The following is a 15,756-nucleotide window of genomic DNA, read 5'->3' on the forward strand; positions in this document are numbered from 1 at the left end:
CTAACGTTTTGTGAAAACATATTTAAAGTTTTAATGGCACATATTTAGGTTCAGTCTAATGGTATAATCCTTAAGTTTTTTCAGATTGCATTTTTTACCTAAGAACAGTTGGTTTGAAGATGTTCTCATCATTCTCAATCCTTCAGTCCTAAGAATTGTCCTGATTCCTTGCAACGTAAATTAGTACTATGAAAAGTTTGAAAATTTCTCAGAAAGTTAAAAATAGGATAGTGGAGATGACCCCAAGGGCCTGTACCCATGCTTTGCATGCCAAAGGCCTGGCTTGGATCCCTTGCACTGACTACTGAGTACCGGTCGGAGCAACCCTGTGCACTGTGATGTGGCCCCAACACATAACAAAATATGTAAAAAAAGGACCAAAGTGATAGCACAGCATGTAAGGGCACATGCCTTGCACGCAGCCAACATGGGTTTGATTACCTGTACCCTGCCAGAAGTGATCCATAAGTGCATAGCCAGAAATAAATCCTGAGCACTACTGGACATGGCCTCTAAACAAAACCAAAACATTTACAAGTAGAACTATGGATATGATTTAGAAATTTAGTTTCTTGGTTTTTATCCAAGGTGTGTTTATGTCGGGGGTTGGGGCTGCAGGAGTATCGACAGGATGAGGCAACACAACTGAAAAAAGATATAAGCCCCGTGTTCTTTATGAATCAATCCTAACGTTCAGTGATGGATGAATGTACGGTAAAGAAGCTGGGGCATATATATCACATTTACAATAAAATACTATATATCACTACAATTAACTCTATAACTGATATTACATAAATATAAAAAAGAATAAATTTTTCTTATAATTTGTGACATAATGGATTGTTATATCTTAAGGGTGCTATAGTAAGTAAAATATCAGTATGGAAAGAAAAGACAAAATATAATCTTACTTGTATGTGGGATCTTCATTTTTTTATAACAGGAGTCATAACCAACAGTTCTCAGGGGGCTATGTGGCACAAGGCACTTAAGTCAGGACTTCACATATACTAGATATGTGCTCTACCACTTGAACTACACTGCTGGTCCTATAATTTGAAAATTAACCACAAGTGTGCTGGGCATGATACAATGACTTCTTGAAGTTTAAAGGGCACTATCCACAGATGTGTGGGAGGTATGTTCAGGCATAATGCAAGTATCACTTGTACATAACCTTTTTCCTATACAGCAAGAACTAATCCTGTTGTATTGTGCATGTAATTACTGGTCATTTTCCTTTCTCCTTAAACACAAGGGTTTGAGTTCTAAATGTTAAAAAAACAAACAAAAAAACAGAGGACTCAGGGACGCAGGGGTTTGGGAGTCAAAAGAACTAAGATCTGAGTAATATTTTTGGTGTCTGGCTATGGATAAGCTACTTAAAATCTTGGTCTACAATTTCTTTTTTTTTTTTTTTCTTTTTGGGTCATACCCAGCGATGCACAGGGGTCACTCCTGGCTCTGCACTCAGGAATTACCCCTGGCGGTACTCAGGGGACCATATGGGATGCTGGGAATCGAACCCGGGTCGGCCGTGTGCAAGGCAAACGCCCTACCCGCTGTACTATCACTCCAGCCCGGTCTACAATTTCTTATGTAAAATGAAATACTAGATAAAAGGTAGAAAAGACCAAATATGATGGTGTATGTACAACCAGAGTACTTAGCACACTGAAAATGCTGAATTAGTTGTCAAAGACTGATCACTGGCATGTGTTTACATGTATATACTATAAAAAATCTATTTACTCAGTGTAATATGTTTAAATGCCCAGAAAGAGTAGAATAAAGTTAGATCATCCTAATAGTGCTCTTGAAGGCTAAAGTTAGTGGACTGTAAATAAGCTCTTTCATTCATCTTATAAAGATAAATGCTCTACAAAGACAATACACATTCTCATGTAAAGAAATTTTCTTTGGGGCCAGAGAGATAGTATAGCAGGTAGGGCATTTGCCTTGCCTGGGTTCAATCCCAGCATCCTATATGGTTCCCTGAGCAGTGCCAGGAGTAATTTCTGAGTGCAGAGCCAGGAGTAACCCCTGAGCATTGCTGGGTGTAACCCAAAAAGCAAAAAAAAAAAAAAAAAAAAATTAAACTATCAGTATACACATTTATTAAAACATTCAACAATGCTCACACAATACATACATGTGTTTGAAATCTCAGTTCTTTGATAACTGCAATAATTTCAATAAGCATGGTAGAATCTTAAATAGTACATCATTGAGGTTATTTTTAAGGAGATAAACCTCTGAACAATCATTCTACATAATTGTCCATTAATGATTTGTAGCAAAACCGGGTTCCAAATAGATTTTTCAGCATATGGATGGTTCTTCTACAGCCTGGGCACCCTCTGTAACAGCTTTGACACATTTGGCCATTGTCTGTGAGGCTCTGCTAATGGAATCTGAAAGACAGCAAGAAAACGTGCATTTTGGTAATACAATTTCACAAAATAACATGGTGAAATTTCCTTGTTGGAACATAATCAAGAACAAATATAGGTACTATAAAATTCTATGCACCCATAAATAAATTACCAGTATGTTCAACCAAAAGGATAAGAACATAAGTACTTTGTTAACTTCCCTTTTAACTTGTACCAGAGCCTCACACATGCAAGGCATGTACTGTACTCTAAGCCACATACCCACTATTTTTTTTGCAGGGTAGGAGGGCACACCTGACAATACTCAGGAGACCATATTGGGGCCAGGGGATCAAACCCAGGTCAGCTGCATGAAAATCATCCTGAGAACAACTGGGCATGCCCGCCCCCCCCTCCCAAGCATTAATGTCAGAAAAGAAAATATATGTTACTGAAAAAAAAAATCACAAAACAGTATGTACAATAAGTTCCACTGAATCATTTATGTTATGGGTAATTTTTATGCTATGTAAATATTTCAATAAAATCATTACAAAAAAAGTAAATGAATAATCTCTTTTTGTTCTGTTTGGGGGAGAAGGGACTGGGCTACATCTGGCAGTACTTGGGGTTTATTCTGTGCTCAGAAGTAAACCCTGGTGGTACTTGATAAAACATGAGGTGCTGGGAATCTAACCAGAATCAACCATATTCAAGGCAAGCACCCTACTACATGTACTCTCTCTCTCTCTGGCTCCTGAAAAATCATACTGATTGTTTGTTTAAATAAATAATATATGTAGGGGAAAAGAAAGATCAAATACAGTTATTTCTGAGTGAGTAGTGGGATCACGGGATATTAAATTGTTCTTTTGGGCTTAGCCATATGTTCTACAATGAATATAACTTACAAAATACCTAAAATTTTTCCTTAAGAGTAATTGGATAAAAACTATACCAAAGCACACCCACATCCCACTGCGAATGGTATCTAAGCTCATCTACTGGCCCTGTTCCGAGACTCCTAATTAAATCACGAAAGAGATCAAATAGCTGCAAAAATGTACTGAATACCAGTCCCTGGGGCAATCTTGGGAGGAAGAGGGCCAAGTTCCTGCCCTGTCAAAGCCCTGGCAGCTGCACTGTCACTGCAACAGCTGCTATCACGCCTATGGCTGGACTTTACCACTTCACAACTGAGCTCAAAAGAAATGACAAAATGATAAAAATTTCAGGTACACTGGGGGTTTTTTGGCTGAAATCTCTAGGTCTTATCAGAGTGGTGGTGGGTGACCCCCCCAATACTTCTAGAAAACCTGGAAGCCACACCCACATTCCACCTCCATCTCTGTGTAAGCTCACTGCCCAGTGAAATATTCTGGATTCTCTGGAGCATGAGGCCAAGGACATGGCCACACAACATCTCCACATTCTACAATACTTAGGGGCACACCAGATTGGACGGGAATGTAATGTAGAAGCCAACTATGCTCAACTAGTAAAAACATTAACACAAAATGCTCAACCAGCAACAACAGCTTAGTAAACCCTCAGAAAAGAACTAATGTCCCCATGGTGAAAAACAACAATTTTCACAAATTTTCTTTTACTAAAGTACTTTTTCATCATTCCATTAGTAATTTAGTGGTAATAAGCAATATATAGAATTATCTGGGGCCCAAGATAATGGTGAAGGGAAGGTCACAGAGGTGGTGAGACTGCTGTTTGAATGCTGACTGTGTATGTAACAAATGCATCATGAGAAACTACATAAACCACAATGTTTAAATAAAACAGGAAAAGAAATTTAATATGAAAAATGTTTTAAAACCTGAGGAAAAATAAAAGAAATCCTATAAACAAATTCCTGGGCCAGAGAGAATTCCAACGGATTGGAATGTGTGCTCTTCATATAAACAAGCTGTTCCTATCCCAAGATTACATATGGTCCCCTGAGCACTGCCAGGAGTAAGTCCTGAGCACAGCTGTGTGTGGTCCAAGACACAACAACAAATTGGATTCCTTAAAAACATTCCTAACAATTCATATTAGAAGCACTGTTTAAATATTTCACATTCAAATATTTGATTGTATTACAGTTCTCAGCAATCTTCAGTCATTTGCCACTGAGAAAAATTCTCTCAAAATTCCTACAGAGTGGGGTTGGAGCGATAGCACAGCGGATAGGGCGTTTGCCTTGCAAGCCGCCGACCCGGGTTCAATTCCCAGCATCCCACATGGTCCCCTGAGCACTGTCAGGAGTGATTTCTGAGTGCAGAGCCAGGAGTAACCCCTGAGCATTGCCAGGTGTGAACTAAAAAAAGTTAAAAAAAAAAAAAATTCCTACAGAGTGATTTTCTAAGCAATTTTACATAAAATCCTTAACTACTCTTGGATTTTTAAACTATGCTTACATTTCAAAAACAAAAATTAAAAGCAAAATTTAAAAATGTGAATCACATCCACTCAAATAGTTGAAAATTTTCAAATACCACTAGCAGGCTGGATTTACAATTCATAATTCTCAATTACCTGACCGAATTCCTTCACACTTTTCGTATTTTTAATCACTTACCTGTCATGTAAAAGTCTTTTATAGTTAGCTGAGGTGGAACAAGAGGATCAGCAAGAAGTTGCTGGTTCACTAGCTATAAAAAAAAAAAAAGAAGAGATAAACAAAAGAGATAAACGGGAGTACAGATAAGTATTCTAGTGGATATACCACTGTAAAAATTACATATATAGATAGAAAGTTGCCAGCAATAGATGCAGGGCTTCCTTCCCTCTGGCCTTGCCTCAGAATGGGAAGGCTCTTCCTCATGCAGGCTTCGAACTACAGCAAACAAACAACTGGAAGCCACCCTCACCCCCTCCAAGGACCCTCCCTTTCTTGGATCATTCAAAATAATTATCCAGAGGTGGAGGGAGGGGAACTGGGGGACATTGCTGGGGGGAAATGTACACTGGTGAAGGGATGGGTGTTGGAACATTTTATGACTAAAACCCATCATGAACAACTTTGTAATGGTGTATCTCACATTGGTTCAATAAAATAAATTAGTAAGTTAAAAAACATATAAGCATTTTTTTTTACCTTGGAGAGCTCATTTGCTTGCTGGAAATAATTAGCCCCTTCAATATCATCATATCGAACAAGATTAGGAGAGACTTCTTCCAACCTGTTTCTGACTTGATCAAGAGTATCATATGGAAGAGTAAAGCCTGCAATCTGTAAAAAATCAGGTATCAGTAATTGATAAAGCTTCAGTACTTAAAAAGAAATTTCCAATTATATATAATTAAGTAAAACAATTCAATACTACATTTTAAAATGTACTGGTGTTCTTTAGCACACACACACACACACACACACAGAAATGGAACTGTCAAAAATAATTCATAAACATACATCAGTCATCTTTAAAAAAGTAGGCTGATAAGTGTTTGGGAATATGGCTCAGCAGCAAAAATGCACTTTCTTTGCATGCCTGAGACCTGAATTCAACTGCCAGCAAACATGTACATATATACCTAAATAAACAAATGAGATAGACAACTCAGGGAGACAGTGCCCCAGGTTTGATAGTTTGATCCCCATTTTCTAGCACCACAAGGTCACCAGAGCAATACTAGGGTTAACTCTCAAGCAAGGGGACAAAAAGGACTGATTATGGAATAAATTATTAAAGAGAAAATGCTATACTGTACCTAACCATTTCTGCTAGCCTACCACTGGTAGTATGCAAAATCAGGAGACAACTTTATCAAATTACACCTCACTAGCTTCACTTTATGAAAAAATGAAAAAAAATGTTTTTGGGTACAAAAGTCAAAAATAAAAATTTCAAATTCCTGTTTTCTTTACACATTATTTAAACATCTCTGCCTTTTGGGCTTAAACTTTTTGTTACAGTGAAAAATCAATCAAGCTAATGTATCAACATCCTTTTAGCAGCCTCACTAAGACAAATACCTCAGAGAGGGCTCTTATAATTTTCCAGTCTTCTCTTGCCAAGCCAGGAGGCGTCACTGCTACTTTAGTTTGCTGGGCTCGGCCCTCGGTATTGACATAAGTAGCCGATTTCTCTGTGTAAGCAGCTCCTGGGAGAATAACATCAGCTATCGGAGCTCCCACATCACCATGATGTCCTAATGAAAGGAAAAATACATTTTAGTAAAAAAGTGATTAGTATATACAAATACAGTAATCATCCATGTTCAATTGTTTTTCTGTCTTTGGGCCACACTTAGAGATGCCCCAGGCCTATTTCTGGTTCAGTGCTGGGGGAAACACATGGTGCCAGGAAATCAAACCCAGAACTGGCATTTGCTCCAAACCTTGGAAGCATCTCCTGACTCCTAAATCCCATATGGTCTGAACGCAGACCCAGGAGTGAGCACTGAGCAAGGCTGGGTGTAGCCCTTACTCTACTCCCAAGTAAAATAAACATATATGTATATAAATTATATAATATATACATATATATACACACACACGCGTTTTAAAAAATAAACTAGTATAATCCAGGCCCCCTGGGCAATGCCAAAAGTGGGGTCCCCATCACACTCTCCAAAGTAGTGGTGAAGTATTTGGATTAAAAATTGAAGTTTATTTTGCTTAGAATTTAACTACCTTTCCCAAAAAAAACTGTTATTAAAGCAAGCATTTTAGGGGGATTCTGCTTTGCTAGATCACACCCAGTGTTCCTCAGAAGCTACTCCTGACTCGACTAAGGGATAGCTTCTAACCAGTCCTCAGGGGATGACATGCCATCCGAGTGACTTCTGAGTGACCTCTTTGGTCCCAAATTATAAAAATTGGAAAGAATAGGGAGGAGGCAAATACACAAATATGCAGACGATCATACACACACTATAGTGCTCCACTAGGTATGTTATTTCTCTTGATAATTATAATGTGGAAATTGCAGATGTACACTAGTGAAGTTTGGCAGGCCGAAATGGTAGAGTGAAATGTAAACAGCAAGACTAGATTCAAAAGGACAAAAATGGAAAATTATAGAAAATAGTACACTGAAAAATAGTAACTCACTAATGGAAAGATAATTATTTGTCTGGGGGCCACAATGGCAATGTTCAGGGATCATATCCGGTGCCAAGATCGAAAACAGGCTGACTGCATGAAAGGCAAGTGCTTTACACTTGCAGTATTTCTCCAACTTCCCATGTTCGTTTTTTTTTTTTTCGGTTCTTGGGACACACCAGGTAGTGTTCAGTGGCTACTCCTGGCTTTGCAATCAGGAATCACTCCTGGCAGGCTCAAGGGTCCATATGGGATGCCCAAGATCAAATGTGGGTTGGACACACAAGGCAAGCAGTCCACCTGCTATACTATCTCTCCAGTCCCAACATGATTTGATTTTTTAAAAGGCTGGTATGCATATGTGAAATACACTGCCTCCTAACTGCCACACCGTTTTTAATACACACAATGTCCTATTCTTTTTCCTGAGTCACGGGTATTACTTACCTTGATAAATAATGAAACAATCCTTTGGCAAATCCTGCCGAGTGATACAACCTCCATCTGCTCCTAGCAAAAATAGCACTTTGGGAGGGTTCTTCCGAATTGCTTCCACCCCAGGTTTATAGCCAAGATCCAAAGCAGCTACCTGGCTTGCAATCCTATAAAACAAATATTAATTTTTAATCAAGTTGCAGTGTTTTCATTATAAAAAAAATTAGTCTCATTTCCATTCCATGCTGCCAGAGACCTTCTCTTACCCTTTCCACCATTATTTACTTAATTGCAGTGCTGTTTTATTATTTTGTTTTCGGGCCACAGCCAGCAGTGCTCAGGGCTTACTCCTGGCTATGCACTCAGAGATCACTCCTGATAGGACACAGGGGACCATGTGGAATTCTGGGTATGGAACCTGGGTCAGCCATGTGCAAGGTCAGTGTCCTGCTCTCTATACAATCTCTCTGGCCCCATCCTTGGCCTTTAAAAAAAAGCCATTTAAAGTATGTATCAAGAACCAGAGACAGGCTAGAGGAGTACATGCTTTGTTAGATATACAGATGGTTCTTTTTTTTTTTTTTTATAAAAAGAGGGCCAGAGCTAATACAGAGGTAAAGCACCTGCCCTACACATGCCCAATCTGGTTAGATCTAACCAGGCCTCTACATGTCTTTTTTTTTTTTTTTCCGCTTTTTGGGTCATACCCAGCGATGCTCAGGGGTTACTCCTGGCTTTGCACTCAGGAATTACTCCTGACAGTGCTTGGGGGACCATATGGGATGCCAGGGATCGAACCCGGGTCAGCCGCGGGCAAGGCAAAAGCCCTACCCACTGTGCTATCGCTCCGGCCCCCAGGCCTCTACATAGGGGCCCCCAAGTATTGCTACAGATAAATACTGAGCAAAGCAAGAAATACCTGAGTACTAGATGATATGACCCAACCCTTCCTTCCCTCCAAACTCCAGGTGCTCGGAGGGGGTTAAAAATACCTATAAATGTAGTAAAAAAAAAAGGCAAAAGAAGGGCTGGAGAGATAGCACAGCAGGAAGGGCGTTTGCCTTGCACACGGCCGACCCGGGTTAAATCCCAGCATCCCATATGGTCCCCTGAGCACAGCCAGGGGTAATTCCTGAGTGCAGAGCCAGGAGTAACCCCTGTGCATCGCCGGATGTGACCCAAAAAGCAAAAAAAAAAAAAAAAAAAAAAAGGCAAAAGAGAATTAAGGGAGCCCAGATGGCTCAGTGGTAAGTACTTGCTTTGCAAGTGTGAAGTAGTGACTTTAGTCCAGGCCCTGTTCCACTTATACTGATGTTCAATCCTAGCAGAGCTGTATGCTAGAGGGGCCCAGGCCAAAAACCAAGTATATCAGATCTCAGGCTACTACAACAAAAAGGGAAGGAAAAGGTAATAAACTGTTTGTTTTGGATCACGCCCGGAAATGCTCAGGGATTCCTTCCAGCAGTGCAGTATTCATGGGACCAAACTATGTCAGGAATTAAATTCCAGCAGACAACTTGGCCCTCTTGAACCTGGCACACAGGAGTCTCCAAGTACTCTATTGGTAACCCCTGGTCACCACCTAGTCCCACTCAAACACAACTTCCTACAACCACCCAGATCCAGGTGGAACACAAGACATAAAGGGGAGATGGAGGAACACACCCACACTGACTGGCTCACGACAGCAGTTTGGAAAGAACTTCTGAGAAAAAAAACTATGCAATACACCTCAGTAAGATTTCAAAGTAATAGTCCTCATTAGTGATGCTCACTGCAGTAAGATCAATAGAAAAGAACCAACAAAGAGAAAGAGAAAAAACCTGAGAGAAAGTCCAGGTTAAAGAATACAGTACATGCCGACTGGTTCAGCCCTTCTGGAAAACAATTTGGACGATTCTCAAAAAATTAGATATTGAATTCCCATTTGACCCAGCAATACCACTGCTGGGAATATATCCCAGAAAGGCAAAAAAGTACAATCGAAACAACATCTGCACATGTATGTTCATCGCAGCACTGTTTACAATAGCCAGAATCTGGAAAAAACCCGAATGCCCCAAAACGGATGACTGGTTGAGGAAACTTTGGTACATCTATACAATGGAATACTATGCAGCTGTTAGAAAAAAGGAAGTCAAGAATTTTGTAGTTAAGTGGATGGGCATGAAAAGTTTCATGCTGAGTGAAATGAGTCAGAAAGAGAGAGACAGACATAGAAAGACTGCACTCATCTATGGTATATAGAATATCAGAGTGGGAGACTAATACCCAAGAACTGTAGAAATAAGTACCAGGAGGGTGACCCCATGGCTTCGAGGCTGGCCTCACGTTCCGGGGAAAGGGCAACTCAGAGAAGCGATCACCAACTACATTGTAGTCGAAGGCCATGTGGGGGAAGGAAGTTGCGGGCTGAATGAGGGCTAGAGACTGAGCACAGCGGCCACTCAACACCTTTATTGCAAACCACAACAACTAATTAGAGAGAGAGAACAGAAGGGAATGCCCTGCCACAGTGGCAGGGTGGGGTGGGGGGGAGATGGGATTGGGGAGGGTGGGAGGGACGCTGGGTTTACGGGTGGTGGAGAATGGGCACTGGTGAAGGGATGGGTTCCCGAACTTTGTATGAGGGAAGTATAAGCACAAAAGTGCATAAATCTGTAACTGTACCCTCACGGTGATTCTCTAATTAAAAATAAATAAATTATTTTTTTAAAAAAGCCATAATATAACATAATATAGTATAATATAATATCTCCCTTATAAATATAAAAAAAAAAGAGTATAAGAGAATAAAGTGAAGATTATTAGCTACTTAAGTGGGGATAGGTGGGAGGGGGTATGTTGGGGTTCTTGGTGGTGGAACATGTGCACTGGTGAAAAGATGGGGGTTTAATCATTATATGACTGAGACTTAAACCTGAAAGCTTTATATTTTTTTCATAGTGATTCAATAAAATAAAAACTTAAAAAAAAAAAAAAGAATACAGTACAGAGGAGGGGTTTAAGATCGTGGAAAAAGTTGACAAGCCAGTGAACTTGAAAATAAATTATGCAAATGTATCATAGTTTTTTCATCCAGTCATGTGTTCAGGGGCATTTGGGTTGTTTCCATATTTTTGCTATTGTCTACAGTGCTGCAATGAACACAGGAATGCAGATGTCTTTTGCACTGTGCTTTTGGCATATATACATAGTAAAATACTACTTGGCTCTAAGAAAAGATAAAGTCATGGAATCTGCTGTAACGTGGATAGATCTGGAGAGAATCATGTTGAGTGTGAAATCAGCCAGAGGGAGAAGAACGTACTCAAAATGATCTCTCATATACAGGATATAAAGAGACTTCGTAGGGCAATATCAAATGTCCAATGGGAATAGAAACAAAGAGGAGGAGAACTGGTCTTCAGTAGGAAGCTTGCCACTGGGACAGGGAGTGGGAGGGTATACTGGTAGTGGACACTGGTGAAGAGACTGCTGTTGGAACAATATACACCTGAAACAATTAAAAATATCTTTGTGACTTTGTTATTCACAGTGATAAAATTAAAAAAGAAAGTAAATAGTGATAACCACCACCAAAGGATCAATATATATGTATACACATATATATGTATATATATATACACATATATATGTATATATATGTGTATACACACACACACACACACACACACATATAAAATAGAGATGGGAGCAGAGACAGAGCATAGGGTAAGGAGCTTGCCCTGCATATATGTACCCAGCCTGGGTTCAGTTCCTTGCATTGCATATAGTCCCCTGAGCATCACCAGAAGTGACTCCAAAGCACAGGTTCAGAAACAGCCCCTGAGGAGCAACAGGTGCAGCCAAATCCCCCCAACCCCAATGTAAGCAATATAACTCCATAAAATAAAATGTAAGCGATATATGAGACATCATCAAAAGGACTATTCACAAATGGGTTCCAACAAGAGTAAGAGAAAAGAGGCAGACTTCTTAACTGGAAAAATAATAGACAAGGACATCTACAAGCTGAAAAAAAGAGTTAAGACTGTTCAGGGTAGGAAGAGAGCTTAAAGGGCTGAGCACATGGTCTGCATGCAGGAGGTCTGGGTTAGATCCCTAGCACTGCATGGCTCCTGGGCATACTGGCACCAATTCCTGAGCAACAGGCTGGAAGTAACTCAAGCACCACCACGGATGGCCCAGAAAAAAAAATCCCCACCAAAAAATTAAGAAACCCAGGGGCTGGAGTGATAGCACAGCAGGTAGGGCATTTGCCTTGCATGAAGCTGACCCGGGTTCGATTCCCAGTATCCCATATGGTCCCCTGAGCACCGCCAGGAGTAATTCCTGAGTGCAGAGCCAGGAGTAACCCCTGTGCATCACCAGTTGTGACCCCAAAAGAAAAAAAAAAAAAAAAAACCCCAGATTCATGAAGTTCAATGGGTTCTAGACAAAATAAATCCAAAAAGAGAAAAAAGAAAACACATTATAATTAATATGACAAAAGTAGAAAATTGAAAATCCTAAAAACAGTAAGTGAAAATCAGTCACATATGGGAACCTCATAATATTATGCACAGCTGTCTCCACAAAAACTACAGGCCAGAAGGTATGGCCAAAATCTGTACTAAGAACCAAAGAGAAAATATTTCCATCTGAGAATATGCTATCCAGCTAGTTACCACTCAGCTTATTTGTTTTGTTTTGTTTGTTTTTTGTTTTTTGGGTTTGGTGCCAAAATTAAAAACAAACAAAATCAGCTACACAATCCTTTGTGTAGGGGTTGTGTTGAGGAGACAGTACGGGGGGGTGGGGGGGGTAGTACAGTGTGCAAAAAATGTACTCTAACCCCAGTCTGATACCTGGCCACATGGCTCCTTATCAGAGCATTACTGTATTTGGTGCTAGAGGTTCATGGGCCCCCTGAGACTATCACTTGGGGGACCTCCCCACCAAAAAGTGAATTTCTAATCACAGGAGACAAGAAAAAACTAGTACTTAATAATAAGTGATAAAACAAAACAAAAAGACATGCACATACACCATGATTATAACTATTTAAGATTATTGGGACTAGAGAGACAGTATAGTGGGTAGTTTTGCTTGTCTTGTATTCAGCAGATGGGGTTGAATATATAGTCCCCCAAAACTGTATCAGGAGGGATACCTGAACACAGGGCCAGGAGTAAGCCCTGAGCACCGTTGGGTACAGTTCAAAATGAAAAATAAACAAATAAATAAACAAATAACAAATGGGGGAAAAAAGAAAACATACCAGATAATATAAATATCTGCAAACTGTAGAAAAAAGATACTTTCCATTTGCATATACCTTCATTCTTCCAACTTTTCTAACTTAAACTTGCATTAACAAAGTCAGAAAAAAGACTTTACTTCAAATAATTTTTGTGTTACTTTCATTTTTATCATTTATTCAAAGCCAGACAACTGCAACTTTTTTCACCCTAGTTTTTGGGCCACACCCGGGAATGCTCAGGAGTTAATCCTGTCTCTACACTCAGGAATCACTCCTGGCTCCTGGCAAACAGGAGACCGTACGGGATACCATGGCCACATGCAAGGCAAGTGCCTTACTTATACTCTCTCTGGCCCAACAATTGCAATTTTAAAACCAAAGTACAGAAATATATCATTTTCAATAGTTTGTCAATTTGCACATTAGGGATCAAATCCAGGCTTCAATAAGCATGTACTCCACCACTGAACTACATCCTGATCTTATTTAAGGTACTTTTATTATCTTGAGTTCTTCCCACATAGAAAGTAAAGATTTCTACTTTACTGTTTAATGTTGCTAATATTTTTTTATTCCTTTTTTGGGTAACACCCGGCAATGCACAGGGGTTACTCTTGGCTTTGCACTCAGGAATTATGCCTGGTGGTGGTCGGGGGACCATATGGGATGCTGGGAATTGAACCCGGGTCGGCCGAGTGCAAGGCAAACGCCCTACCCTCTGTGCTATCACTCCAGCCCCCAATGTTGCTAATATTAAGCCATTTGAAATCTAGGTATCAAAATTGTAGGGTAAATCTAAATGGAACATACAAAATTACTAGAACTTTATGGTATATAAAACAATTATGCAACTTACCTATGAAGGATATTCATAACTTTCCAATCACCAGAAGCACCACTACTTAACCGGACTTTTTGAGCAATGTTGGAAACAGCTGCAAGAATTGCTGCCCCATCATTTCTTTGCAGTGCAGAGCTGCCTAAAACCACCATTGGTTTTTTGGCTTCCTTTAGGACCTGTTCAATTTTTTAAAAATAGTTTGATTAAAAATTACAATATAAGCCTAAAAATGTTGTCCCAAGTTTTAATTCTTTGATGTTACGTAACAAATTTAATACAAACTTAATCATTAACTTGCCAGTACGATGATTATACAGCTAAACAAGTGTCAGATAAAAGATTTTCTAGAAGTAAAGACTTAGAGTGAAAATTATAGCTATAAGTCAAAAGGATTATAGGTAGGTCTTAGAAGAATTGTGGAACTATCAGTATAGAGATAATTCACTTTACGTGTTCTATCTACTCACTATGTTCCACACAAGGAGGTAACAATTGCTTGTTATAAATAAATGACCGCAATAAAGAATACTTAAAAACTTCATGGGCTTGGGGCTGGAGAGATAGCACAGCGGGTAGGGCGTTTCCCTTGCATGCGGCCAACCTGGGTTTGATTCCCAGCATCCCATATGGTCCCTTGAGCACCACCAGGGGTAATTCCTGAGTGCAGAGCCAGGAGTGACCCCTGTGCATTGCTGGGTGTGACCCAAAAGCAAAAAAAAAAAAAAAAAAAAAACTTCATGGGCTTCCTAATCCATTTTTTAGGTTTTGGGGTCACACAAGTGCTCAGGACTTACACCTGGCTGTGCTTGGGAAACAGTTATGCAGTGCCAGGGATGAGAGAGCGCATCCCAAGAGCAAATGAAATGACAAAACTGGAGAAAAGAAAAACAAGGAGTCAGTTACGGACTACACTAACACAATGTCAGTCTGTTGTCTGTATTATTGTCAATAGCTACCCCCAACGAAAGGATTAGCAAGAGAAATATGGCTAGACACTAAAGTAGGCACTTAGCCACAAGATAAATTCCCCAAGGAAGTAAGAAGAGTCAGAGTTGGAGATATTTATCAAGACTCCAAGAAAACATTGACTCCAATTCACCAAGCTTCTCACTTCAAGTTGAAAAGAAAAAAAAAAAAAAACAGCTTAAAGTACTCTACTCTGAGATAACTTCAAGGGCTGGAATGCATGTCTATTTATTTATTTGCTTTTTTTTTTTGGGGGGGGGTCACATTCAGCGATGCTCAGGGGTTACTCCTGGTTTTGTACTCAGGAACCACTCCTGGCGGTGCTTGAGGGACCATATGGGATGCCAGGGATCGAACCGGGTCGGCCGCGTGCAAGGCAGACGCCCTACCCCTACCCGCTGTGCTATCGCTCCGGCCCCCTGGAATGCATGTTTAATAGCCCCAAATTTGATCTTGGGTGTGGCATGGCCCCTGAAGCACCTCAAGGCATAACCTTTATGGCTCTCAAGCACTAGTGAGAGCAATAGTGAATTGCTGGATCCTACCGCTGAACAATCTGGCCTGCACTGCCCCAAGGATTATCAGAAAGAATGGCCACTGGGCCTGAGCTCTTTGGTTGAAGCCAAAAATAAAATAATAAATAGGTTCAAAAAAGTGCCATAAGACTATTATAAAATACTTTCTTCACAGAATCAGAATATTAGAAAAAAAAAGAAAATATTAGAAAAGTAACAAATCAACATATCATTCCAGAAACAGTAAAAAAAGAAGGAAAAAAAACCCCACAAAAACACAGGATGAGAAAGTCAAGCTACAGAAATTACATGAAAAAAACTGAAAGCTAACA

The 15,756-nt window shown here is 39.9% G+C and overlaps 1 protein-coding gene across 1 annotated transcript in view; it reads right to left on the bottom strand.

Moving 5' to 3' along the window:
• Positions 1 to 2,097: 2,097 nt before the first annotated feature.
• NDUFS1 (NADH:ubiquinone oxidoreductase core subunit S1) overlaps positions 2,098 to 15,756 on the bottom strand; it is a 36,284-nt gene continuing 22,625 nt past the window's right edge. The window contains exons 14-19 of the mRNA XM_004601302.2: positions 13,959 to 14,119; positions 7,870 to 8,024; positions 6,352 to 6,527; positions 5,473 to 5,607; positions 4,954 to 5,026; positions 2,098 to 2,417 (exon numbers count right to left, since the gene is read on the bottom strand). Coding sequence (XP_004601359.2) covers positions 2,326 to 2,417; positions 4,954 to 5,026; positions 5,473 to 5,607; positions 6,352 to 6,527; positions 7,870 to 8,024; positions 13,959 to 14,119 — 792 coding nt within the window. The 3' untranslated portion in view covers positions 2,098 to 2,325. The remainder of the gene's footprint in view (positions 2,418 to 4,953; positions 5,027 to 5,472; positions 5,608 to 6,351; positions 6,528 to 7,869; positions 8,025 to 13,958; positions 14,120 to 15,756) is intronic.

The sequence above is a fragment of the Sorex araneus genome, chromosome X (assembly GCF_027595985.1).
Source record: "Sorex araneus isolate mSorAra2 chromosome X, mSorAra2.pri, whole genome shotgun sequence".
NCBI classification, from domain to species: Eukaryota; Metazoa; Chordata; class Mammalia; order Eulipotyphla; family Soricidae; genus Sorex; species Sorex araneus.